The sequence below is a fragment of the Centruroides vittatus genome, unplaced genomic scaffold (genome assembly GCF_030686945.1).
Source record: "Centruroides vittatus isolate TY-2023 unplaced genomic scaffold, ASM3068694v2 contig_349, whole genome shotgun sequence".
In the NCBI taxonomy this organism is placed as follows: domain Eukaryota; kingdom Metazoa; phylum Arthropoda; class Arachnida; order Scorpiones; family Buthidae; genus Centruroides; species Centruroides vittatus.
This window is the reverse complement of record NW_027122172.1, coordinates 3,530,766-3,558,057: the sequence shown is the minus strand read 5'-3', so window position 1 is coordinate 3,558,057 and position 27,292 is coordinate 3,530,766. Positions and strand designations below refer to the sequence as shown.

Here is a 27,292-nt window from a genome sequence, read left to right as displayed (position 1 = left end):
AAACCTATTCAAGACAATGTAAACGTTTTTAGTTAAATTGGTCTTATCAAAAATGTTTTTTTTTAATTTTTCAAGTAAGAGTTTCTTTTGATTTTGTCCTTTTATTTGATGATGATAAATTTTTTGTCTTATCAAATACAGTAAACTCCCGATTATCTGGGCTAATGGTGGGGATAGGTGGCACGGATAATCCGAACTATAATTACAGCATTCCTAAAATACAACATATTATAAATTTCTAAGGCAGACAATTATTTTAACATGTTTAATGCTCATTATTATTAAGAAAATCTGTGATTTTTGGTTTGTTTTCAGGAATCTTTTAATGATTCCTGAAAACATCTAATTACGAACACGTGCACACTTATAGGATGCGTAAACACGAAAGTGAGCAACTATTTAAAAAATACATACACATATTATTTTTTTTAAAATTAAATTCGTGCACAGATAATCCGCGCACGGATAATCGGGAGTTTACTGTACCTCAAAATTAACGATCTTGGTATTCATTCGAAACTTTTAATTGGATAAACAAAATTGGCATAAGGAGAAATTAATATGTATTGTGATGTTCATTGTCTCAGAGTATAAGAAATTATATATTGTAATTTAAATTACATGAATAATTTGAGAAAATGTGTAATGGGGTGTTTTTAAACTTGCAGTTGTGGTTGTGAATCACAATATTGTATGTTGTATTTTTATTAAATGAATGTATATATTTTTAATATATAAAAGGTTTGTTTTTAATAGTTCTATATTTACTAATAAAATTAACTTTTTTAAATCGTCGATTTTTTTTAATATAAATTACAATTAATTTCAAAATAATCTTTATTTTTAATGGGAATTTATTTCAAAAAATATATGGCATTTAAATGATTCATATTTCTTTTTTCTTTTCTTTTTTTTGGAACTTTCAAACAAATGTATAAAATCTTTATTTCCAGTTTATTTACATGTACAAAAAATTGTACCACTATATCGAGAAGAAAGTTCTTGAAATGAAAATCGTCACCAGATGTGTCTGGCATATTTTATCACAGATTCTTAAATATACAGTATTCACATCAGTTTATAATTAGTTTTCAAGTGGTCTTCGGTAAAGAAAAATGTCCTCGAACGTGAATGACTATCATTATATTCCTAATTGACTCGTAAATGCATTAAGTAGTTTAGTCTGTGAAAAATCACTTTTGTATCATAATCCAATGTGCTAGGAATATTCATTTCTCTTTACGCCCTCTACGTTTCATTGCAGATGTGCACTGAGGACAGTACCACTTTCCTTTAGGAGGTTGAGTAATGCCTACGCAAGCATAGTGGAACCATTCCACTGGACACTGGAAAAATATTTTGCAAACTTACAAAACACGTTTTTGCTACATTTAACCTAATTAAAATGGAACTTACGTCTTCGTTATCGCATGCTACCATGTCGCCGTAAGAGACTTGGTTGCATATACAGTAACGTGGTTCGTTTGGATCGTAAGTCCAATCTAACGGTTGTCCGTTTTCGTCTACGAGCGAAGAATCTCCAGAATCTTCACAGGGTGGTGGCGGAACGAGTTCGATGGCTTGCGACTGACTAGTACTTGTCATTCTGTAATAAATTATTTTATCAGAATTCACATTTTGTTAAATAAGGTGACATAAAAACTACCAACTTTTTTGATTTTGTTTTTCTTTCGGGTATTGAGCCAGACATGGTCGGTGTGAGAGATCCGATGTCTCGACTTCCGAGGGTAAATTCTCTGCTTATCGTCTGTAGTCCCGAATTAATGGCTTCGTAGCTAGCTTTGAGACTTGCGGTACGACGGCCCTGTTGCATCTATATTAAACAAAAAAGGAAATATTACTTCTGTTTTAAATTAATAAAAACTTTTTAAATAATAATGAATAAACCTGTTGAGTGGCAGCTATTGCTTGCGAAGCTGCGGCTGCGATTGCGTTACTTCCTAAGCCGTAACTAAGCGCGGGCTGAGGTAAGAGTATTCCTCTTTCTGAAATAGAACTTCCTGCCGAACTGTTACTGCTTGTCGAAGACGTCGACGAGGAGGAGGAATGATTACAAGAACCCACACTGCTATTTCTACTGTTTGTTATAGTTTCACGCATGGCTTCCATTGCTAGAGACGACAGAACTTTATCATTAGATTCTCTAGAATTAACAGTTCTTTTTTCTGGTTGATGTCTGTTACTTTCACCAAGTTGATATGAATATTTACGCTCTAAAAAAGAGAAAACTATTCAGAAAACTAATATATTATTATTTATATAATAGAAATTTTACTTACTTTCCCCTTTAACATTATTACTAGACTGAGATGGATTATCTAATTCTAAAGATCCTGAAAAAGAAAAGTATCAGAGTTAATAATAATTATATATTTAATAAATGTCACAAGATAATACTGAAATACTAGAACTTCTTAGACCTAAGATTCAGCTATTTTATAGTTGTCATATTTGGATATATATATATGTGTGTGTGTGTTAGGCTCAAAGACATTTTTGCTCATTGAGCATTTCAATCAACTACAATGTGTTATGACTTCTCAGATGCAGTCACAACATGAATTTCACATTGGGACACTTTCAAAAGTGTGCACATGCTTTGGCATATTCAATAAGTACAAAGCAAAATCTGTGTTGATATTATGGTTGATTATTAAAATAATCTGGCAATATGGAATGCTTATTTTTATTATTAATGCAACAATGATGCAATGTAATAAAAATAAGCATCCCCAATGCATTGTGGCATTTTCACATTGCCAGATTACATTATGGTTGATTACTGAAAGAATATATATCCTAATGAATTTCACTTTGTGGTCTTACTGTATGTCATGAAAGTTCCATAATGCAAAATTCATATGGCTGGATCTGATTGCATTATGATTGATTTTTTTGCTCAATGAGTGTTTTCAGTCTTTGAGCCTAACACAGATATGAAGGAAATCTAAAACATCATTTCATGAACCATAGAGTTAAATTATCTTCCTTCCACAAGGAAATGGATATTTTCCAAATAAAGTATTAAGAATAGCTTAATCTACACATTTATTTGTAATGACAAATATTTTTTGTAACAGATGGATTCAAATCTGTTTCTGATTCTTTAAATAACTATATTCCATTTGAAATTCTTTGGTTCCTGATGATGAGAACATAGTATTTGAACCTTTTTCTTATATTTTTCTCTTTGGATAAAGCATTATTGTTGTGATTTTTCAGTTTTGGATTATTAACCATAACCTTATTAATTAATCACATAAATTTACAATAAAAGTGCAATTCCTTTGGTAATATTCGAATATAAATTTGAGTGATGATAGAAAAGGAAAAAAAGGAAAGTTTGTCTTTTCTATTGTTCTCTCTTCTCACCTCAAAATGACAAAAGAGAAGTGCATGTGCATTTTCAATAGTCTTGGTTTGGCTATATTCTAAAGTGTGTTTCAAAGCTATTAATACATCTTATTCACAAAATGCCTAAAAAAAAGATCTTGACTTTATAATATTCTTCACTTTTTATTGCATATTTAATAAACCAATAAAAGAAATTATGGAAAATATTTAAAATGTACTTTGGAAATTTGAATAAATATTAATTTAGAATTTTCCAATCTCTGTATGTGAATTATATTTTTGTTAAAAATTACAAGGTTAATATGTAAGATTTTGGATTATAGAAATACAGAAAAATGGAACCTTCATCCACTTTCTTTGAAACAAAAGTGAATTGAAATAAGTCATGAGGAATTCACAAAATACTTATACTGAGCTATTTTATATTGTTTTCTCTCTGCTGGCTGGAAAACTAAGTAAAGACTCATCATCTGGCCGACAAAGGGCCCGGGTCAAGTCTGGACGGGATCCCGAAAAACTTTTGTGAGTGGTCCGGTCTGGATGTGTCGGATCCCATCCTTTGCAAGAATAATCATTCTAATGATATCTTGCCAAATATGTGATGTGCCGTGGGATAAGAAGATTTCAAACCAAATAAAAATAAGGTGTCGTTTTTTTCCCTGCTTTCATAACTAAAGGCCAATTCATACTTTGTTTCGTTTTTGTTTGTAGTAACTATTTTCAACTTCGAGCGCGGATTCCTGCAAAAGCTGGAACTTTTCTACTAAGCTACAAGAAACCACTTTCCTCACTTTTTCCAGCAAATTTTTCATTACAACACAAATATTTTTGCCCTTCTTTAGCAGCCTGCCTCAGATTATCAAACAAAAAAATGAAGAAAGTAGAAGATAAAAACAGTGTTCCAAATTCTCAATTTTTGGAGTGTTCAGTTGTTTATCTTCTAGTTTTTTCATTTGATAACTTGAGGTAAGCTGCTAAACAAGGCCAAAAATGTTCGTGTTGTAATAAAAATTTTGCCGTAAAAAGTGAGGAAGACGATCTCCCGTGGCTTGATATTTTCAACTAATAAATAATTGTATTTTGTTTATTTTCTCTTAGCTCATAATAAATAAAATTTATTGCATTCATTTCATTACATAAATATTTGTACCATTATTCTCTTCACAACAATAAAAATAAAGCATGAAATTTTACACTTACTCCTTTCTAAAATTTCCGTAATTCCTACATTATCGGCTTCTAATTCCATTTTAAATTTCTGTAGTTCTTGATCTAAACGTCTTAAGTAACGATCGACCTGTAGAAATATTTTTTTTGTTTATCAAGTTAAAAAGATGTATTTCGTTAAAAATTAATTAATTAATTAATTAGTTACCAAATCATAAATTTGATTTGCAATTTGTACTTTTTCATCAGCATCTTCTAAAGCTTTGTAATAATCCTATAAAAGAAAATAACTTCTATAATTTCTAATTGACATTTAACATTTAATTATTATAAGAGCAACTTAGTTGTGCCCATTTTTACAACCTTGGCAGATATAGATTTTAAAGAAATAATTGTAAATGCAATGCCCATAAGAATTACGAGTCTCGGAATGACCTCATTCAACCGACGACCATGGATGCACAAGATTTCTCAATTTAGAATACACAGGAAATGCAGAATTCAATCTACTAAATGTTAAGCATAGCTTTATCTGATTTAGGCACACTAAAATGGCACCTTCACAGTAACTGTGCAAAACCAGGGCAAGTTTGTCAATGCTAATATTTTCAAAATAACTGCATAAATGTGGATTGGAGATGGAGCTAGTAGATCTGTTTTGCATTTCAAAAGTGTTAAACATCAAAAACATGTGCAACCCAAAAATGAGCGTTTTAAGAAAGCAAAAATTGGTTTTTTGGCATTTTATTGTATGGAAGATGTACTTAAGAGAACGCATTTTCTAATTGAGAAAATTTTAAAAATATGCTCATATTGTATCCATAAATATATATGTTAATGTGACAATATGTTTTTCTTATCATATCCTCTTGCCAACAGTTTCATAAGATGTGAGCTGAAGCAAGTTCAGCTATGCCTGCCAAGTTTGCTCTGATGTAGAATTTGCATAATTAACATTTATCAAAGTGTTTTGTTCATTATATTTTTTAAAGTTGTTTTGCATTAAAACTTGTGTTTTTAATTAGGCTGCAAATTTGCCCCCATACTTGAGACAAATCTGATTATGGCAATTTGAGGTGCTCTTAAAATTTGCTTATTTGTCAAAAATGGTAGCTCATTCCTGACTGAACTCTGACACCCAACAGATGAAACCTCAAGGGTGTCATATGCATGTTTGAAATCCATTATCATTATTATGGTCATTTGTTAAGATTGAAAAAGAGATTTTCATGCACGAGCTAGCAAAAGTCATCATTGTTGGTGATGATATGTATTAGATCAAAATTGCCTGGGCAAAAGCTAAATAACAAATTGCTTTATCAACAGTAATTTCATCCCAAGTGATTCATTGGACACAATCATTGATTCCACAGCCTTGTGTCCCTCTATAAACAACCATACTTGAAGAGAGAATATTACTGTTATAATCAAAATTTTGATCACACAAAGAATTATTAAGAATTTGTTTTCAGAAATTTAACAATATCTTAACAATATTTTAAATTTCTAAAAACAATAGAGCATAAAATTCTTTATATAGTAAATTAAGTCTGGTTTTAATTGAATTTTAATGCTTAAAAGTACATACAGGGTTACTTACTTACTCAGTACAGCAGTTACAAACTTTCGGGAGAGATAGAGTACACCTAGACGATGGGAAATCACATAGCAATGCATGGTCGGAAACGCTTTCCCGGCGCGGCAGTGACGACACAAAACACAAGAAAGGAAGGACACAAACAGAATGAGAAAACATTTTTTATTATTCTTAGTACAGCAAAAATGCTGGAATGTCTTTGGCTGGTATATGCGATAGATGTCGCTACACCAGCCAAGCCATGATTTGATCCATTACACCAGCCTAGGTGTAATGGATCAAATCATTACTGGAGATGAAAAATGGATACAATATATGAGCAAATAACAGAAAACATAAAAACTGGAACAGTACAACAGTGAAACTAACACCTATATGCAATTTCCATCAAATAACTGTAATGTTTAACATTTTCAGCCACAGTTTAAAGGCCTTCCTTGGGATATAGAACTGTTTTTTTTGGGGGGGTGGTTTTTCATTCAACGGAGAATACTGTTACATTAAAAATAGAAATTTTAAACATTCAAAAAAGATGCTTTATATGAGTTATAATGCATGGTTTAAAGCATAAAAACCAAAATAAATGAAAGGCTTTCAACAAACCAAGTTTTTACGTGGCATATTAAATAACAACATTAAATTCTGTGCAAATCTATAAAATATTTCCATGCTTGCAGTACTGTAATGACACCAGAGTTAATGCAACATCCTTTCTTCTCAGTCATATAGATTTCTAAAGCCTCCAAAAGATCATAAGTCCTGTTGGTCAAAGACCTTGTGAAAAATGTAGCTTCATCCCAGCAGGAAGAAAACTAAGGTTTGGCAGCAAAGTGGGCAAGTGCTGTGTTGAAGTTCTCCTTGGTCATGTTGTATTTGTTGTTTGTATTCTGGCTTGCAGGGATCTGTATGTAGATCTTATGTAAGACAATCGCATGTTAAACCGTCCATCTTGTAATGGGTATAAGGTATATACGCAGTGCTTTTGTGTTATCCATGCTATCCTTTGCATTAGATAAGAGATGGAAAACATTGGGTTTTCTCTTATAAACTAACACCAAATTTAAATCCAAAGCAATCTTACAGTAAGGTTGATGCAGGGATGGTTCATAACTTAAAACTACACGATTACAGTTCCCTTTGTTAACATGCATTCTGGTAGTATCTAAATTAGAATGATGTGTGAAAGCCAGAGTATTGATTAAAAAACTACTGTACCCATGGAAGCCGTATGCTTAATGCGCCGAATTTTGCCGTTTGTGTCCGACACCTCGGAACAATGTGTGTATGCTCTCATAACAAGGGCACGGAACATGGCTAATTTAAAACTCCAAGGGTCTGCGGAATTAGCAGTTATAAAGAGTAAATGTAAGTAAGTTTGCGATAAATCATAGTTCTTATGTTTCTATTTACCAAAATGCATAAACGAGTTGGCTGTATATAAAACATCGATAAAACTAAATAAATAAATTGAAAATGTACCTGTCTAAGTTTTTCATATTCTACTTCTCTTTGTTCTGGTTTTAATTTTTTGGCATTTGCAAAAAACTGTTTTACTCTTTCATCTAAACTGTCCATTGCATCTGTAATAAAGTAAAATGAATTTAAAAAGAATAGCAATAGTTTGTCAGAACAATAAAGTACAATTATTAAATGTTAAATTTAATACTGTAATAGACAATAAACACATGTACATAATAATAGTTGATATATTCATTATTCACAATCACTCTAATTTGCACTGCTTAAAAAACTGAAAACTTTCTGCAGAGCTGCTTGGTCCAGATAATCATTTTAACTTAGTAAATTTATTTTATAGTAAGGTTAATGGGAATTAATAATAAATAAAATCAATTCAATACGAAGATACAATATTCATTCAATATGATTTTTGTTTTTTTTTAAAAGTTATTGACTACCTGTATTTCTGTGAATCTTTAAAATGAAAATACCAATTAAATAATTGAAACATTAAATGCTGGTTTGAAGCTCAATACAACTAAACACCGTTGCTTTATTGTATTATGGTACATATACACAGTAACTGATTACAATATAGGAACTTACACATGATGTTTGAAATTGTACCCAATTATCATCATTATTTTTATGTTTTATTTGGAATTTACTATGCCACCTTCTGACGTTAAATTCTAACATGATTTCAATGGCACCAGTAGTAGATGTCATTCTGGACATTCTAAATTCTTCAAAGTAAAATCAACATGCAAATAGAATTTTATACTCATTAAATTATCTTTTAAGACAGAGAACAACATGTTTTAGTCATTTTAAGAAGAAACTAGTGTAAGTCCCCAGACGAGTTTGAAAGCAAATAAATCGCGAAATTCTTGCATTAAAAAAAATGATAACGATGAATTGTGTTAAGAAAGAGAAAAAACCCTTTGATCTAAACAACGTGACACAAAAATGTAAACAACGAGATTCGGAACTGGTCGAACACGTCAAATAATCTGTAAACTCTAGCATGAGCGCTCATAAACAGGTAAATCTTTGACTAGAGTATTTATAAATTTTTGACGGGATAAACTTTCTCGAAAAAAAAGAAATTTTTGACAGACGAAAAAGATTGACGTTGAAAACTTTAACAAGGAAATTACAAACAATGGCCTGAATTACGAGTGCAGGTGTTATAGTATTATAAACAATCCCGAGCAGAGTCGACAAAGAGGTATCAGATGTACACCTCAAATCGGACCTTTCCCACGACCCAAGATGGTCTCGTTTTGCACTTTGAAACAAAGGGGAGACCAATCGGAAAGCGAGAAAAGGGACGAGGAACCAATCCAAAATATGAATGGTGGACGAGAAACGTATAAAAACTGGGACTTCAAGGTCAAAAGAGAGTCTCCTCTGGATTAAGCTCATCGTGTGCTTCATAGTGAATTGTGTCATCGCCCGAGACATCTTGGTGACTCTCCGATCATCTCCAACACCCAGCGATACTTCTCGTCCGCCCGGGACTGGACTGCGACCAACCAAACTCTCACGTTCTGGAAGAACGCCGAGATTTGGAACTGTCTAATATCAATGTAAGCATGAATTCGACCAAATAAAACAGTTTTCGCATGTAAAACACTTGTTTTCATTTGCCGCCTTCGCAACTGCCCACATACACAGTTTCTCTTAGGCTCATTCTGACGCGGGATTAATTGTAACCCCCTTTAAAGTCGGCAAATCTTACCTAGTAAGCATGGTAAGAAATCAAATCAATAACAGAATTATGAATTATGTACAAAGATTTTGCTTATGTAGTTAATCAATTTCTGTGTAATGTATATGAAATGCTCTTCAATATAAGTGTGCTTGGATTATCTATGAATATGGGAAAAACAAGTTTATTTATTTAAAGGAAGTAAAAAGTAGTAAAAACAAGGAAAATATAAAATTTACAGTATATGCCAAGTATAAATATTTAGGAGTAACATTAAGCCAAGATAGGAGAGATAACTGAGCAATAGAAAACAGGAAAAATGAGGAAACATGGAACAAAAACCACAAAAAAATGACATAGGAAACCAAGAAAGGTCTGGGAATGTAGTCTGTTTATACGTCAGGATGACACAAATTGGTTTGTAGAGAACTAACAAACCTTGGTCATGAGCTTTGACTCTACTGCAGATAGGTGCATGACCATTCCAGAAGATAAGTAGGAAAGAAATATGGCTTCTTTTCTCTTGTGACAGGAAGTCAGCTATTTCTCCTACTAACAATTTGCACTGCTTTACATTTGACGAGAACCTTTTATCTAATTACGACTTCATTAAAAGTTAAGGGAGGGAGAGAGAGATTCAAACCATTGGAAAATGTGAGGGCTTTGAAGACAGACTTCAAATGTTCTCTCTCTCTCTCTCTCCCTCTTTATTTTTTAACTCCAAGTTCTTTTTCTGGAGAAGTCTTGGTTATTCAATTCCCTCTCTCTCTGTCAAATTATAATTTATCAATTCTGATTTCCAGAGAGGAACAATTACAATTATATAATACAGTTACAATTAATTGTATAATGCATATAACTATGATTAATTGAAGTTATATGATTATTGATATACCATAGAATTAATTTTTCCCCTTATTTTCACATTGATATAAACTTTGGTCTTGCTATTGGTTGACTGCTTCACTGTACAATTATGTCTCATGATCACATGCATCTTCTTTGGCATTGCAGTGAGAATTACCTCACAACTTGAATTATATTAGCTATGATTTTAATTTAAATATGGATTCAATTTTACTTTAAATATGAAATTTCTGTTTTAAGATAATTAAAATAAATGAAAAACTTAATTTTATAGATGTAAATTTAACAAAAAGTAACTATCTTCCCATGATGATTGAATGTCCAAGCAGTAAGAGCACTAGGTCTATTGGTCTGGGGATCTGGATTCAACTCCAGGTCATTGCACAAATTTTTATAGGTGGATTAACTTAGCTGGATGGTGACTTAACAGCGGCATAGCGAACATAACTGGTGCCCGACACTTTATTGGCGCCCCTCTCCCCCCCAGAAACACATATAGTTTGTCTTGGAGACCATTTGGGCGCCCCTCTGCGAGTGGCGCCCGGTGCACGATACATCCCCTTGCACCCCCTCGCTACACCACTGTGACTTAATATATTTATCTCCATTATGAGCACGTGAATTCACGGCAAGTACGGAAAGAGATCCTCTTAGTGCCCAGAGGGAGAGAGTTAAAAAATTTAAAAAAAAATAAATACAGTAGTCTTTATTTTAAAATTTTAATGAATATGAAATGTTATACATACTTTGTACTTGGAGATCCATTTCTCTCATTTCCGTAAATCTGTCACGGAGTTCTTGTGGTAAATGTTCGATCACTGATTCATAGTTAAATAATTTATAACAAATTAATTAATATTTTCTTATTTTGTATCAATAATGTAAATAAATATCAATATATACTTACTTTCTAGATAATCTTCTAAATACAACATTTTGTTTTTGGTGAATTTGATTGTGAAGATATATAATGAAAATTGTTTATAATCCAACTTATTTTTCAATTCTGAAAAAAAACAACAGTAATTAATAAAAAACAATTATATTTGTCAGAGAATTTATATTAAATTAATTAACTTTTTAACTTTGCGACTGGTTTTAACAGAAATGTGTACATATTGGATAATCAAACGAAAAGTTACTTGTACAGAGTAGTTGGTAATGCCGTAATTGTCCTATTACATATCACAAGAAATGCCTAAATCTTGAATATGTTGTTTGTTGTAAACTTGAAAAATAATGTTTAAAACTCTAATTAATAAATCAATCAGTCAGGCACCATTGCCTTTTGGTATTACCAAATTTACTCCTTGCAAGTAATTTTTTTTTATAACTATATAATCTGTAAAAATCAAAAAATAAAACTATAAATATTGAGGAACAGAACGAAATTTAGAGATAACTAAATGGCTGATATGGTAAAATGTCAGACTGCCATCCGAGGGACCAAGTTTGAGTCCAGGTCATATTCTTAGAAATGTTCAAGAGTGTTTTGATCCAGAGATATTGTGTCATTTCCCTTATTTCCTAACACCACCATTATTGACCTGTCCTAATCCATTACAGATATAGAATAACATCTTTTTAGTACCCTCAGAGCAGAAAGAGGTTAAAAAAAAAAAAAAAACTAAAAGACCAATTGCAGAATATGTCTTAGTTTATAAATTAAATAAACCAAATATCCATTATAAGACGAAAATATTTTTTTACATAAAATGGTTAGTCAAGTCTTTAATATTATTGTTTGTCACTAAGATACTACCCAAAAAATTATTATGTCTAATTATTTTTCATAACTAGACATAAGTTTTTTAGTACAGGTATACCTCGCCTTACGTCGGTAATTGGTTCCGGGAGAGGCGACGTAAGTCGAATTTACTTGTATAGTTACAACGTTAGTTGAAACTACGGTGGAAAACGCCAATAATGAGCACTTAAAGACCGCTAAATAAGACGACGACACAGAAACACAGATGTTTTCGTGTTTCGTTCTCTAGGAGTTATGATGATTATATTAACCTTTACTGTAAATGTACATATTTTAATATGATTTTATGTGCTTTTAACGCTTTTCTAGTGATATTACGACTTCGATATTTGTGGCGGACGGATGTAAAGTCGAATAAAATGACTTAAACTTGATTTTTATTTTTCTGTATACTTTTTTGATAAACGACGTATAATCGAGAACGACGTAACTCGAGGTATACCTGTAATAGTTTTATTCCAGGAGTTTCATCTTCATCTTTCATCTTTCTGGAAAAGCATTCTCCACTATGAGCTTGTTATGATTTTATTTTTCCGTATTTCTATTGGGAAAATCATTCACGATAAAGTTTATTCTGCAGATAAAAGAATCAAACTGAACCAAAATATGAATAATAATTTTTAAAATGAATTTAAATCTGTGAGGATTGTGTCCAGCTTTATGTAAATTTATAATGTTATGAATGTATTTATATCTAAAAATATAGGAATATATATTCCAAGCCACTACACATTCAATAAGCTTAGTACAATATCACTTTTCTAGGAATGCAATCATACCTATAAACATATAAGAATGCCAATATATTTCAATCCAAAATGTAATACCGATTAAAAGTTCTTCATAATGATGTTTGGAACGACAGAACGTGAACAATATATACATATAGTTGATCAACGATAATCCAACGATCAATATTTAGGCTTCCACTATTACCTAGTAGGCTTGTTCAATGTGACAAAGCAATAAATAATTTGAAGATTGCAAGAAAACGGTTACTCTTGGTCCAGTGGTCACCACCACAAAATCTGCACATGGTTGAAATGTAAAGACAGCATTCAATTGCATTAGCAAGAACCCTAGAACAATGAAAATAAAAATTTTTCCATTAGTCAATGAGTGTTGCATATTGGAAATTTGCCACTAAAAAATAAATTTGACAATAATCTGTTATTTATTTAGTTTTTGCATGTACGAAATGTAATTAACTGTTGTATGCTGATCATTTTAAATGTCGTTAATTAATGTTTTTAAACAGTTTTTATTTGTATTTAAAGAAGTTATTACTTTTATATCTTATTGATCAACGCTTTAAGCTCGTAAAGCCATTAATTTACAAAAATAGTAAGTCTAAAGGATAGACAACAGAGTGACGGAAAGAATTCTATCAATTTAGTACTGGAAGAAATTAGTTTAAGAATCAGAAAAGAGTAACAGCCATTAGTTTATTAATAGGTTATGTAATGTGAAAAGGTATTTTATTTTTTATATTGTAAAGATAACAACAGAAGATTAATTATATAAAATATATATCCAAAAGAAAATTAAGTATTTCTTATAAAAACACATATAAAACTACTTTGAAATAGTATAAGCAACATTGGAGAGTTGATTTGATGTTATCTATTACAATGGTTTCCAACCTTTTGAAAACTGCAGAACATTTTCGTAAGCAGATATTTTTGGCAAAACACTTACGAATTACAATGCAAGTTCTTTTATTATGCAATCATTAAAAGCTTATAATGGTAAATTGGCATTAGACACATATCACAATATAATACTTATTTCATTTCGTTTATTTGTTTAATATCAGTTGCTATCAACAGGAAAAAATCCAGTTACTGGTGGCTAATACAAAGGTAAAATTTTATAACATTTTCAAAATAAAGAAAAAGAGAAAAAGGAAAATAATAATAATATGGCACCTAATGCCTTCCTCTAGGACAGGGATGGCAAACCTTTTTGAGTCCGCGTGCCATATTGTAAGCATACTTAGCTTTAAAGATGTTAATGCGTGTCAAAGTCTTAGACTTCGAATAATGTTATTTAAAGAAATTAAACGAATACGCTTTAATTCGAATAAATGTAAAAAATCTGATTGAAAAAAGGATGATCGGGTAATAAACAGAAAGGATGATTGAAAAAGACAGAAATCATATGATACATTACGTGCCAGGTGATTTCTCTTACGTGCCACTTTGGGCATGCATGCCATAGGTTCGCCACCCCTGCTCTAGGACAAATTAATTAGTAATTAAAATTATAATTGCCAGAAAATAGCCCAATCTTATACCGCAGTCAGTTTGGCTTAATAATATGTTTGAATGAATACGAAAGAAACTTAAAAAGGTGAGAAGTCAGGTCTTGTGTAAGATATTTCTCCTCTTAGATTTATGATTCACTCTTTATTCTTATATCTAGTTTTTATATTTGACAACATGAAAAATTCTAATCTGCACAAGATGCTGAAAAAGATAATAAAATTTTAACAGCATTTTTAGATATTATTGGGTATTTTTGTCAAAAAGATATCCAAAATCCATCAAGATAGTTTGGCCTGCTTCATTTTTAATCATGGCTAAATGACAGGGATATGAGTTGTTATTCTGTTAAACTAAATTTATAATTATTTATTGAATGAATTGAAGTAAGTGGAACGTAACCAACAAAAAGTATTTAATGTAGTTATGTGGTCTTCTAATGATTTCAAATATTCATTTATATTTTTAGAGTTAGTTAATTAAATTAGCACAGATTTGCGAAAAAATCAGCTAAGTAAAAGCACTATTTGCAATACTTTTCATCCTCTTTATCTAGCAGGTTAGCTATACAAAAACACAAGGTGTTTTAAAAAAGTTGTTGAAAAATCAATACTGACATCAGTGTGTTGAAAGAAAATAATTCCGTTTTTTTATTTGAAAGATTGAACAACTATACTTTAAAAAAATTCAATTCCAGAAACCGGGAATAGCCCTGCGTAAGGGTGAAGGTGACACTGAGGGTCTCATGCTTGGAAAGGCTTAGTAAATTTGTAGTATAGTTGAAATGGTATCTGTTGCATCTGCAGAACAATCATTTTCAAAGTTAAATTGATCAATAACTACTAAACAACAATTGTATTCACAATGGAAAGCTTTTTTGCTTTTAGAAGAGTTGCATTCTACAGAAGCTATGAATTGTGATCATGCATTCTGATGGAACGTTTGGTAATCTTTATTTCATCTTTGTTTGATCACTTTTTTGGTTGGCATAATCTTTTTTTGAGTAATTCTTTCCTTCATTTTTTAAATCACAAAACGACTAGTTCTTCTATCAGCGAATTTCAATAATTTGAGTATATTGCTCCAAGAAAGCTTACCATTAAGCCAGTGGCCATGGCACACTAGGATGGTGCAATCACATTTCAAGGGTGCTTTGAAATGGATTGATGAAAGAAGACATATATGGTATAAAGGATAAACACCGGAGCGAAATTAAAATAAACAACTAAAGTGCCTTTGACCGGTGTGCTTCTTTGACCATGGAAACTACTTATACATAGTATATTAATTATTATAATATTTATTTACAATATAGTTATATGTGATCAGTGGTGAACTGGCCCACCAGGAAATTCTTGATTTTCCTGGTGGGCTATTTGCTTGGTGGCCACTTCTTATTTCAATATACATTAAATTTCACTTAAGAAAAATAATTTAATAAATAAATTTCAAGTAATGTCTATTGCATTAAATTTTAAAAAAGCCATTCTCTAATTTAGGCTCTAAACTGCCACGGTAAAGTCCATACAAATAGACATCCGACTCGTGGCAAAAGCAGTCTATTACTTGAAATTTTAAAATGACTGGCCCGAATTCGGATGTGGGCCACAAATGGAATGGCCCGCCAAGACATGCATTTTGTAACTTCTAATTTAAAAATAACTGATCACAACCTAAGTCATAGGTATCCAAGATCAAGCCCACATTAGACTAATGCTTGGTATTTGATGGCTCTTACTAAAAAATCAAAATAGTTAATACAGTTAAAAAACCTCCTATCAACAAAATATGTTTTAATATTATATTATTATTAACTTTTTGCTGTTTATTACTAATTTCTAATTTATAATTTTCAAAAATATATAAATGTTTCTGTTCACATTAAATTGTCTAAATTATTTCCTGTTTTCCTTGATGCATACCTGTGTTGTACAAAATCACACCACAGTTCCGTTGACACTACACAGTAAACCAAGTCAAAACACCACTTATGCTTCTTATGCTATCTAGTGTTTAGTTGCTCAGATCTGACAGAGTATTACAGTAGAGAGTTGTTAATCCTAATCAATTGGGGACTGGGGTTGTTCGGATTAGTGATTTGTTCGGATAACCGATGATGCACGAAAAAATATATTAACCTGTCCAATGTTAAAATTTTTCTCTGTTGCGTGTCGCTTCGTGTTGAATTTTCGTCGATTTTAAGCCTAACGAAAATTTTTATAATAATAATCGAGGCTATTGTATCGTTAAAAATTATTTATTTATTTTGTACAAACAAAATAAATATATTGAAGAATATAAAAACATGAAAATTATACTTTAGAAGTAAATCTAGTATCAAAAACGTTTGATTTGGCATGACACAGTCTGACTGAAAATCGTTCGGATAACTGGCGATTCAGATTACTGGGGTTTGGATTAACGACTCTCCACTGTATTTTTTTTAATCTAATCCTTAACTCTTTTGTAATGCAATTCATTTGATTGACCTGTCCAATTCACAATATTTTTAATAAATTTCATTTTTTTAAAATATTTAAGTAACAGATTTGAATAAAAATGATGTATGTTTTGACTTTTAAAGAAAATATTTGTGGATTTCATTTGATTTTTTCTGGAGTGACAGGGTGGTGAGAAACAAAGCTTGATATATCCAGGATAGACTATCTCTGAAAAATTCCTGGGATTTTTTTGACCACTTAGACTCGATCCTGGGTCCCCTAGAGCAGTGTTCCGCAATCGGTGTGCCGTCACACGGTGAAAGGTGTGACGTGAACTTTCACATATTCTGTTAATTTCAAGTTTTATTTAGTTTCTTATGCTTGTATTTCATTCTCTGCTGCAGCACTGATGAAATAAGATGATATTTGTTTATTCTTCTTTATTACAAGCCATGCATTTTTATGTATTCTATGAGATTATATGTAATATAAATTTGCTCCCAGGTGTTGATGTCTGTTTAATAATAAAAATAATAGGTTAGTGGCATTACGTAATTCTATTAATAGTGTCATTTCATACATTTTTGAGGGAAATAACATTTTGGTGTGCCGCGTCGAGTCACGGGTGTGCCGCAAGCAGAAAAAGGTTGCGGAACACTGCCCGAGAGTGATAAGCCGAAGTCTTAACAACCTCAATCCAGCAATACACACACATATATAGGCCTATATTTAGTACACATTCCTGAGTTCAAATTTGTTGCCAGTCCAATGCTGCTCTATCTAACCCTTTTTAATATATATAATTCTAGAATCTTTCATTATTGGACTGCAATTTGAAAAACTTGTAGACCTATAAATTCCTATAAGGGTAGGAGGCTCCAATTAACTACAGTATATACAAAATTCTGGTGCAAACTGAAAGTCATGTTATTTCAATTCAAAAATTTTCCCCTGAAAGGAGTTAGATATATAACTTGCATGACTCTATTGCTAATGGAAAAGTATGATATACAGGGGCAAGACACTACAGTACTAATTTGAGGTGGAAAGCATTAAAAAATTATTAAAAATATGATTAAAAATTGCAGCTTGGCATTGTGATGTTGTCACAATAAATAATTGTTCATTTATTATGGTTTATTTTTTCTCAAGAAATTGCAACAAATTCTTGTTATGAAAAATGAAAATTAATATTGAATATACATTATTTTGAATTTAAGATGTGCTTTTTCACATTTCCAAATTCCTTGAAGTAAGCTCTTAAACTAGAAATAATACATTATTTGTTCAGATGACACGAGACAGAAAATGAGAAAATAAAATCATGTTGTCGAAACCCTTGGATTGCGAGTTGCTCGTGACTGCTATATACCAGGGGTGCCCAGACTTTTTGCTGTAAGAGCCCTAGTTACCTACCTGAAAATATTGGGAGCCACACCTAATGTTCTTGGTATAAAAATAAAAATTTCAGAATCATAATGTATTTATTTTGACAACTTTTACATTTTTATTACATTTTTTTATTTACTCTTTGCTAGTTTGAAGGTTTATGAATTTGTAATGTTTGCAATGAAATTTTAAAAGATAACAAATATTTTTTATTTATTAGTTGAGCCACAATTAAACTCTTGAAGAGCTGCATGCAGTTCGTGAGCCACAGTTTGGGCATCATTGCTATGTACCATAGTTGCCAACCTCCCTTCTTTTGGGCTGAAAATACACAGTGTGTTTATCTTTATCTTGTATGGTTTTAAGTATATTATCAACTGAAGAGGGACTATCTTCTGTTGGAAAATAGTCCAAAATGCATTTGGGTCTTTTTCATACTTATGTAGTCAATTTTACTGTACACCTCCTTTTTAATTTTTATTAAATATTTTTACTTTAATTCTTGAATGTTGTGCCTATTATCACTGGTGTGATAAGCCCTTACTATTATCTGCTTCACATTTGTAGATATTTTATTTTATTTAATTATACCAAGGGCTAAAAGCAATTTTTTGTAAAAATCCAGCAACAAGTTGCATAACTTTCCAGACTGTTATGAGATTTTATTTAAAAAATAACTTTTATATTATTAATCATAATTAATAAATGTGTGAAGCCATTTGTTATGAGATTTTGTTACAAAAATTTTCTATATTTTTAATTATTATAAAATGGCAAAAGACTTAATTTTGAGAGTCATGACAAGTTTCATAAAAAATTGTAAATGCTAATAATGAATAACATCATTAAGACCAAACACATCATGAGATATGACACATGACCACCCTCTATCTCCCCATCCCCTTGACTTTTAACTACCAGAATTTAATAGCATCAACACCCCTTATATGTAAGTTACTGTGCGAAATTTTGTTTCTTAATCTTTACACCATTCTGAAATATTAAACAAAATATTGGGTTGTTCGGAAAGTTTGTAGCGATTTTTGATAGCCAACAGTTGAGATGATTGATGCAAAAATTATCAGAATTGTATAAACCAATGAATATTACAAAAAATGACCTTGAGACATGTTTGTTACAAAAACCCCGTAAGATTATCCAAATATCGTTTAATTTGTCTCGTTGTGAAAATGGATGTGAACAAAGTGCATTTTTGACACTTGTTTCTTTTGTTCTATCATAAAGGCAAAAATGCTGTACAAACAGCAAAAGAAATATGTGATGTTTATGGTGGTAGTAGTGTAGCAGAATCAACTGTTCAAAAGTGGTTTGCTAAATTTAAAGTAGATAATTTCAGCCCCACACACAAGGCTGAAATTACCTACTTTAAATTTAACAAACCACTTTTGAACAGAGGGAGGTCTTTCTGATGCTCCTTGCTCAGAAAGACCTCCCATTATTGAAGAGGATCAGATCAAAACATTATTGGATGAAAACCCTCGTTACGCAACTCAAGAGATTACAGACATAGTGAAGTCATCAAACAGTACTACGTCTAAGGAATCTCAGATACGTGAATTGTTATGATATTTGGATACCTCATGACTTAATGTAAAAAAATTTACTGGATTGCATCTCCATTTGTGATTCTCTTGAAAAATGAAATGAAAACGAGACCCTTTTCTGAAGCATTTAGTGACAGGTGATGAAAAGTGGATCGTTTATAACATCAGCCAAAAACAATCACAGGGTAAGAAAAATGAACCACCATTAAAAACTCCAAAGGCCGGTCTTCATCCAAAGAAGGTCATGCTCACCGTCTGGTGGGATTGGAAAGGAAACCTGTACTACAAGCTGCTTCCACAGAATCAAAAATCGATTCTGATAAGTATGGTTCCCAACTGGATAAACTGAACGTGGCAATAGCGAGGTTGAGACTGAAGTTTTCAACGCAAAAACGTGTACGTTGGACGTTCAGCGCCGCTTTCCTGTAAGCCTAGAAGTTTGGCTATGGTGTTTGGAAAGTCAGTGGAATCATGCTCAACATTTCGAAGGCCATTGTCAAACTTCTAGGCTTACAGGAAAGTGGCACCGAACATCCGACGTACACATTTTCACGTTGAAAACTTCGGCCTCAACCTTGCTATTTAAAGAAAAACATCTGGAACTGACCAATAAAAAACGCATTGTGTTTCAACAAGATAATGCCAGACTGCACGTCCTTACAAATATGCCAAAAATTATTGGAACTAGGCTGGAATGTTTTACTCCACCCCCATACTTACCCAACCTTGCTCTACTGGACTACCATTTGTTCCATTCTCTGAAGAATTCCCTTTGTGATAATAACTTTGATATTTTGGAAGCTTGAAAAAACCATGTGAAACAGTTTCTTGTGGGAAAAACTGGAAGTTTTAGGAACTGTAGATGGCAACATGTCATTAAAAACAATGGCACATACATGATAGAATAAAAGTATATTTTTAGTTTTAAAACAGTTTCTTTTATCTCTCTCTTAAAAATCACTATGAACTTTCCAAACAAACCAATAGATGCCAACATACACAATTACATCCATGGAATTTTTTTCCATTTTTTTTGACTTTTTCAGATTTAGAAGGTCTCAAACATGATTTGCAAAAAACTCAGAGGGTCAAATTTGACATGAACCAATACTTTTGTTTGTTATTACACATAACAGCTGGGAAAGTAAAAGTTGTACAAGTGCACATTTGTATATGGCAGTTGATTCTCAACCCACTGTGCCGCGAGATTTTTGAAGTGTGCCACCACTGCAAATACCCATACATAAGTGATGTCAGACAAGTGGTTCAATTAGTTCTACCTACTAAAAGCATGTTTGGAACTTGTAACTGGTGTTACCGGTAATTGCTGGTAGTTACCAAGGCGTTTAGAAAACTTTGACCTAAATAACCGTGTTTAAAAATCACTGTTACGACGTCACCAGTTGTCCCGTGGTACTTACTAAAGTAACAGTGTGTCCCGCCAAATTTTTAAATTATTAAAAGTGTACCGCGACGAAAAAAAGGTCGAGAATCACTGGTCTATGGTATCAAGCAACCTAAAGCTAGATAGATCATATCATTTACAATCCAACCAAGGACACATTCCAGAATTGGTAAAAATGAGAACTGATTGAACTTCACTTATTTTTAAATTTATTCATTAATTGATCTATAAATTGGGTGATATTATATTTGGTTCAATAAAATAAATCTACTCAAAATTTAATTCTACAATCAAATCTTAAAAACAGGTAAAATCGGGGACATCTGGTCATCTCGCTAAACCTACCAGTATATTTTTAGTTAATAATATGAATTATTTAAAATTTATATCAGTTAATGCATCATATTCAAAAAGTTATATTTTAATATTTCTTAAAATAATCTTTGAAAGTATATTTTTGGAAATAATCTTAAATATCTTGGAATGTTTAAGTTAAATAATAACCTAATTAAATTAATTTTAATCTAAAATAAATTGAAAATTATTTCATCTTTTGAAGATTATTCTTTCTGTATTCTTAATTTAATTTTTACAATATATTTTTAAAATAAAATAATAGAGTTATTCTGTTTTAAATTATATCACAATACTCTATTGTGAGAACATTCTAATCTATTTTTTTTTGAGAAAAATATTAAAAGTTTATTATTATATGCAGTTTCTAAAAACAAGTAAAAAAGAGCTCATACTAATCTGGTTCAATATTTAAACCAGGGATGGGCAACCTTCTTCTATCTAAGGGCTGCATTTTAATACTTTTGAACTGATGCGGGCCACATACAAGAGAAAGAGAAAAAAAAATGTTGGTAAATCAGAATTATTTATTCATATATAATTATAAATTAGTATAGGTATACTTAATTTAGCTTCTGGAACCGATGTAAACGTAATATATTGGAAATATTTGGTTAAATATTCGTCACTGCTAGTTTTAAATTAGTGTCTGTTAGCCGGTTTCTTGTTTTAATTTTTACTAAATTCATTGCGGGAAAAACTATTCACAAGTTGTAAAAATAACGTTTGAATTTTTGCTGCGTACTTTCCTTAAGCTGGGAAATTGATATATTTATTCATATTTTATGCGTCGCGGGCCACAAAATATATGAATGCGGGCCGCAGGTTGCCCATCCCCGGTTTAAACAAAGGAATTATTTTAATATATATGTTTAAATTTAATTATCAATTCAGTACTATAGAATAAACATTTAACAGTGAATGAAACGGAAGGAATGTCAATGTTTTTGAACCAGTTAATGAGATATCTTCAGATATGGATAGATAAAAGATTCCACTTTCATCTGTCCATGTCCATATCTGAAGATGCCTGTTAACTACGTCAAAAATGTTAGTGTTTCTTCAAATTTTCTCACTGTTAAAATCTCATTGATTAACTTAGCAGATTAACTTCAGTAGCTAGTTCATCCTTATAGAATACACATAGGCCAACAATATACTTAAATAAATATATTATCAAATTTGTTATTGATATGCATATTATCAATTCTTCCTGTTTGTCAATTAATGTAAATTAAAATTGAAGTATCAAATTCTCAATGCTTATAATTATGGAAGACTAAAATTGAATGATTAGAAAAGAATAAACAACCTATTAGAGTTTACTAATTGGATTTTAATTTGACAATATAATAGCAAAATTAAAACTTATTGATAAAAGTACTTTGCCTTTTTACAATTAATGCTTTTTTTTAACAACCTTATAAATCCAGCAATTAATTTTAATTGAATGACAAATATTTTGGCTGCATTTATCAGCCATTTTTAAATTTGAAGTATAGAATAAAACAAAATTTGGCAACTTATACACGTGATATTCTGTTTTTTAATCACTCATTTTTTGTTTTATATTTCAAATCTGAAGATGTCCAATAATCTTACAAAACATTTTTTTATTTAATTATAATTAATTACTGTATTAAACATTATTATTGTTCTGTTAATATTTGTTTTTTTTTTATTGAGACTATCCTGAGATTAATGTTACCTTAGGTAGCCAAGATGATGGCTCATCTCTAATCCCAGCAAGGAAACAGTGGGATGCACGTTCTAACCTAACCTAACCTAACCTATTCTAATAATTTGGTTGCTAATAATTATGGTTATTTATTAGAATAGGTTAGGTTAGGTTAGGTTAGAACGTGCATCCCACTGTTTCCTTGCTGGAATTAGAGGTGAGCCACCATCTTGGCACCTAAGGTAACATTAACCTAAAATTCATAAATAACATTCATCTTAAAATTACAAATGTTTAACCTTCATGAAATGTTTTAAGAAGTCATTTACAAGACATTTAACAGTATGCATTTTTTTAATATTAAAATTATAATTATTAAAAATTTTTATTATAAATTTAATTCTAATTTTTAACATTTGTTTGTAAATTACCAGTATATATATATATATATATATATTTTTTTTAATACAGTATTTGATTTTGTATTTGAATAATTGTTGATTTTTGCTATGAGGTTTTTTCATATTTTTGAGTTCTTTTTTAGTGAAAGAATATAATAGCCTCTTTGAAAATTGTTTTGCATGATGATGGTTACGATGGTGATTCTTTAAAAATGAATTACATTTTATTCAAGTTAATTAAACAATGCAAAATAATTTCACAGAAATAAACAATAATTAAAGTTCCTGTAAATGATATTTGAAATCAATCTCTTACTTGGAACTTTAACAGCAGTTTAATTCATTCAAAATGAGTTAAACTGCTCAGTGAATTGTTAAACAAATAAAGTTATCCTAACATTTCTATCAAGTTAGATATAAATTGCTACAATTTAAGCCATTTTGCTTTTTAGAATTTTGATTCACTGGACAATGAGCTTAATAACTTGAAAACAAATTGAAAATTATTCACTGTATTGTATTATATTTCCTTAAATTAAAATATTTAATAATGATAATTCTGATCCATGTTCTTATCAGATTTTTTTTCTTTTCTTTTTCCAGCATATTTATTAATGAATAAATCAAAATGAAAATTACACTTTAAATAATATATCTTTATATATTACTATTACAATCATTAATATACAATATTCTACCTTTGTAGTTAACTGTTACAATTAACCATTTTATATATATTGGATTCAATCAAAAATTAATAACATAACTTCTTTATTTCATTGATTAACTTCAAATTACTGAAATAAAATGTATTCACTTCAAATAATGAAATGCAATTCTCTTTATATTTATCAGATTTTATTATATAGCCATTTGAATTTCCAGTAAAATTTATGCAAGTATTAATGTGTTAATGCTACATCCAACAGTTCAGTTGAAAAAAATGAATTCTAAAGATAAACTAAGACTTAAATCTGCCTTCAACCGAGTCTAAATTACGACTTTAGATGCATAATTGTTAATAGTAATGGCCAATTGACAATAAGTAAATTACAGATGGTTGAGAGAGTGCTCTAATCAACGTCTTAAACTAAACATTGGTACAATTGTGGAAACATTGTTTCCATAACTTTCTCAATACTGCTCTTGTTTCACTTTAAAAGATTTTTTTAAATGTTCTATTTATTTCCTTTTTCAATTTAACAAGTCCTATTTTTGTTCTACAATTTTATATAAGAGTACATTATGTAAGACTTCAAAATACTACAAAATGGTCAGCAATACTAATCCAATATTAGAGTTACCATATGCAGTGGCGTAGCGTGGGTGTCGGCCGCCCGGGGCGGAGGAAAATTTTGCCTCCCCCTTATTTAGGTATTTTTACAAGATATTATTATTTATTGTGAAATTTTGCCGCCCCTGCTGCCCCCACTACGCTGCGCCACTGACCATACGTCCGTATTTAGTATGGACAGACCATACTTTAAAGCAATGGTTCCCAAACTTATTATACCCACAAACCTCTTCTCATAGCAAAAACCTGACCATGACCCCCAAGTGAAATAACTCTACACAACTACAAAATGGCAAAATTACAAATTTAACTTTGATGACTTGAATGGTGAATGGTGACATAAAAATAAAATATAAATAAAACATTTTGATATTTAAAGTAATATTTATTGAAATTACTAGCCTAAAGCTTGCCCATTTTTGAAAAACAGGTACAATATAGTGAAAACAAAAAAAACAATGTACAATTTATTTCTAATTGTGTTATAAATTACATTACAAAAATATAAAATTATTAAGTTTTTTATTTTATCTATTGAATTTTCATAGAAAAATGTATGTTTTATCAAAATAAATGAATTATTTATATATTTTTAGTCACTAAATAGTTTTTATTAATTATAAAAAACAACATATAATTTTCATTGTTTAAAAAAGTCGTAATGTATGCAATAAATGTATGCTTTCATAATAACAAAAATGGATCACAATCATTTTAACTTTTTATTAAACCTTTCACAGACCCCCCGACTCTGTCCACGCACTCCCAAATTAATTTTAATTCGCCACAGACCCCATTGATGGTTCCAAGGACCTCCAGGGGTCTGTAGAAACCACTTTGGGAAATATTGCTTTAAAGGCTCTGTCTGTGTCCATACTGTACTTATAAAAAATAAACAAAATGTTCATATTTTTCAACTGATTGCACAGTTACTAGTTAAATCATAACCATTTACATTTAAAGCTGACAAAAAAAAGGCTAAATTTTTGATGATTATTATTGTATTTGTCGACTAGGTGGCAACATTGTATAAAAAAATGTAACAGCTCCGTTGCTTTGGAGAACATGCATGCATTCATTATAACAGCTTTTTTTATTCAATAGTACTTGTTGTCTAAGTGGTAAAATAGCTTTTTATATTTGAAATTACACTTTCCTTTGGGGCACAGAATGCAAATTGAAACTTTATATTATATGCCTACATTTACTAGACTGAAAAATATGAATAAATTCTCTTTATTTTGCCTCGTTTTCTGACTACTTTTCATGCTAATCCATCCGTATTTTTCCCTCAAGTATTATGGTAATCCTACCTATATGTACAGTACACTTACAAGTAGTACTGTACAGTACATATCAGCACTTTTGTGATTTTTGTTAAATATCATTTTTATTGTAGAAAATTTCATAGTTTATTATTATTTTTATAATGTAATTTTTTAAAAATAATGTTTACTTATTTCATTTTAACTTAAATGGCATTTTATAAAATCAGTAAAACTTCAGAATATAAATTATAATATGAAGTTGATTTTATTTAAATGAAAAAATTTTTAGTGAAATTTTACGGGAAGTTTTCAATAATAAAAGATTTAATTTTTAGGTTCATTACAAAAGGCCTAAAAATTAATTCAAGAAAAACTTTTCTTGAAAAAGCGAAATTCTTTTTATTTCGTAATTGAATTATTAATTAAAAATTCATAACAATATTTTATTATAATTTAATTGAAATTTTCGTGAAAGTCAACAGACGATTTGCAGTGTGTGGTTAATTTATTATTCGAATACACTACTTAATTCAAAAAATGTTAATATGAATTAAGTATCAATTTTAAATACAGACAATAAGCGTGTAACATTCCTATTGGTTGAAAATAGCTAATGATCAAAACTTATCCAATAAACTATTAGAATTCTTACGCTACGCAATCAGAATTTACCAATCAGGATTCATCGGACATGACAATACCGACGGATCCGAATGATTTTCAACCAATCACAAATGACCTATACCAATCTTTATATAAATTTACAGCGCCATCTTTACGAACAATGAAAACAGATAATAAAATTTCTTACGTCACCAAAATACAATTCTAATTTAAACTTTTCCGTTCAATATACAATTTTTAATATTGCGCGATGAATATAGTAAATATAAAACTTTATTCTTTTCATAATAAATTACGTTACGAGTTCTACTAACTTACCAATCGTCAAGACAAAAGTAACTACGAACTCAACGCCAACAAAGATGGACGCCGAATGAATAATTTCGACGATGTCCACACGATGGCGCTGACGACTTACAGGCAGCCAAACGACAGCCGTTCTTCTATCCGGTTCGTGCTTTAGATGTGCTGAAGTTAGAGATGCTTCCCTTTAAATTACTAAATTGTAGAAACTATTCCTTTAAAACTTTAAGTAGTTTCTACTTTAATCCTGTATTGAATCCACGCAATCGTTTGTCCAGTCAACAAGTAAGTAATTTAGCAATTATTTAGGTTACTTTCATCAAGAACACTTCTTATCAGTTAGCTTATTGATAAACCATT

The 27,292-nt window shown here is 30.6% G+C and overlaps 2 protein-coding genes across 5 annotated transcripts in view; one reads left to right on the top strand and one right to left on the bottom strand.

Annotated features, from left to right (window-relative positions):
* Window positions 1–891: 891 nt before the first annotated feature.
* Window positions 892–27,066, bottom strand: Ing3 (Inhibitor of growth family, member 3). Of its 3 annotated transcripts, XM_067269317.1 has the most exons (12): window positions 26,948–27,011; window positions 12,883–13,025; window positions 11,086–11,184; window positions 10,925–10,996; window positions 7,619–7,719; window positions 4,751–4,816; window positions 4,576–4,672; window positions 2,301–2,354; window positions 1,909–2,234; window positions 1,671–1,834; window positions 1,417–1,606; window positions 892–1,346 (listed from the first exon to the last, which is right to left on the bottom strand). In XM_067269317.1, exons 3-12 carry the CDS (start codon window positions 11,111–11,113, stop codon window positions 1,230–1,232), a joined length of 1,215 nt encoding a protein of 404 aa, XP_067125418.1. In that variant the 5' UTR covers window positions 11,114–11,184; window positions 12,883–13,025; window positions 26,948–27,011; the 3' UTR covers window positions 892–1,229. The 3 variants fall into 3 exon arrangements, with proteins under 3 accessions (XP_067125418.1, XP_067125417.1, XP_067125416.1); XM_067269316.1 differs by lacking the exon at window positions 12,883–13,025 and having other exon boundaries at window positions 26,948–27,066; XM_067269315.1 differs by lacking the exons at window positions 12,883–13,025; window positions 26,948–27,011 and adding an exon at window positions 12,726–12,871.
* LOC136974437 (aminomethyltransferase, mitochondrial) overlaps window positions 26,779–27,292 on the top strand; it is a 31,378-nt gene continuing 30,864 nt past the window's right edge. Inside the window, exon 1 of one of the 2 annotated variants that reach the window (XM_067269319.1) lies at window positions 26,779–27,217. In XM_067269319.1, coding sequence (XP_067125420.1) covers window positions 27,110–27,217 — 108 coding nt within the window. In that variant the 5' untranslated portion in view covers window positions 26,779–27,109. The remainder of the gene's footprint in view (window positions 27,218–27,292) is intronic. The other variant, XM_067269320.1, reaches the window with a different exon arrangement.

Bases quoted from the DNA above. Each gene is read 5' to 3' on its own strand.
- Ing3 (XM_067269315.1), bottom strand. From the start codon at position 12,831: ATGTATATATTGTTCACGTTCTGTCGTTCCAAACATCATTATGAAGAA. The intron at 2,355-4,575 runs GTAAGTGTAAAA...TTTCTTTTTCAG, and splicing joins TACGGAAATTTTAGAAAGGA to GATCTTTAGAATTAGATAAT. The intron at 1,607-1,670 runs GTTGGTAGTTTT...AATTTATTACAG, and splicing joins AGAAAAACAAAATCAAAAAA to AATGACAAGTACTAGTCAGT.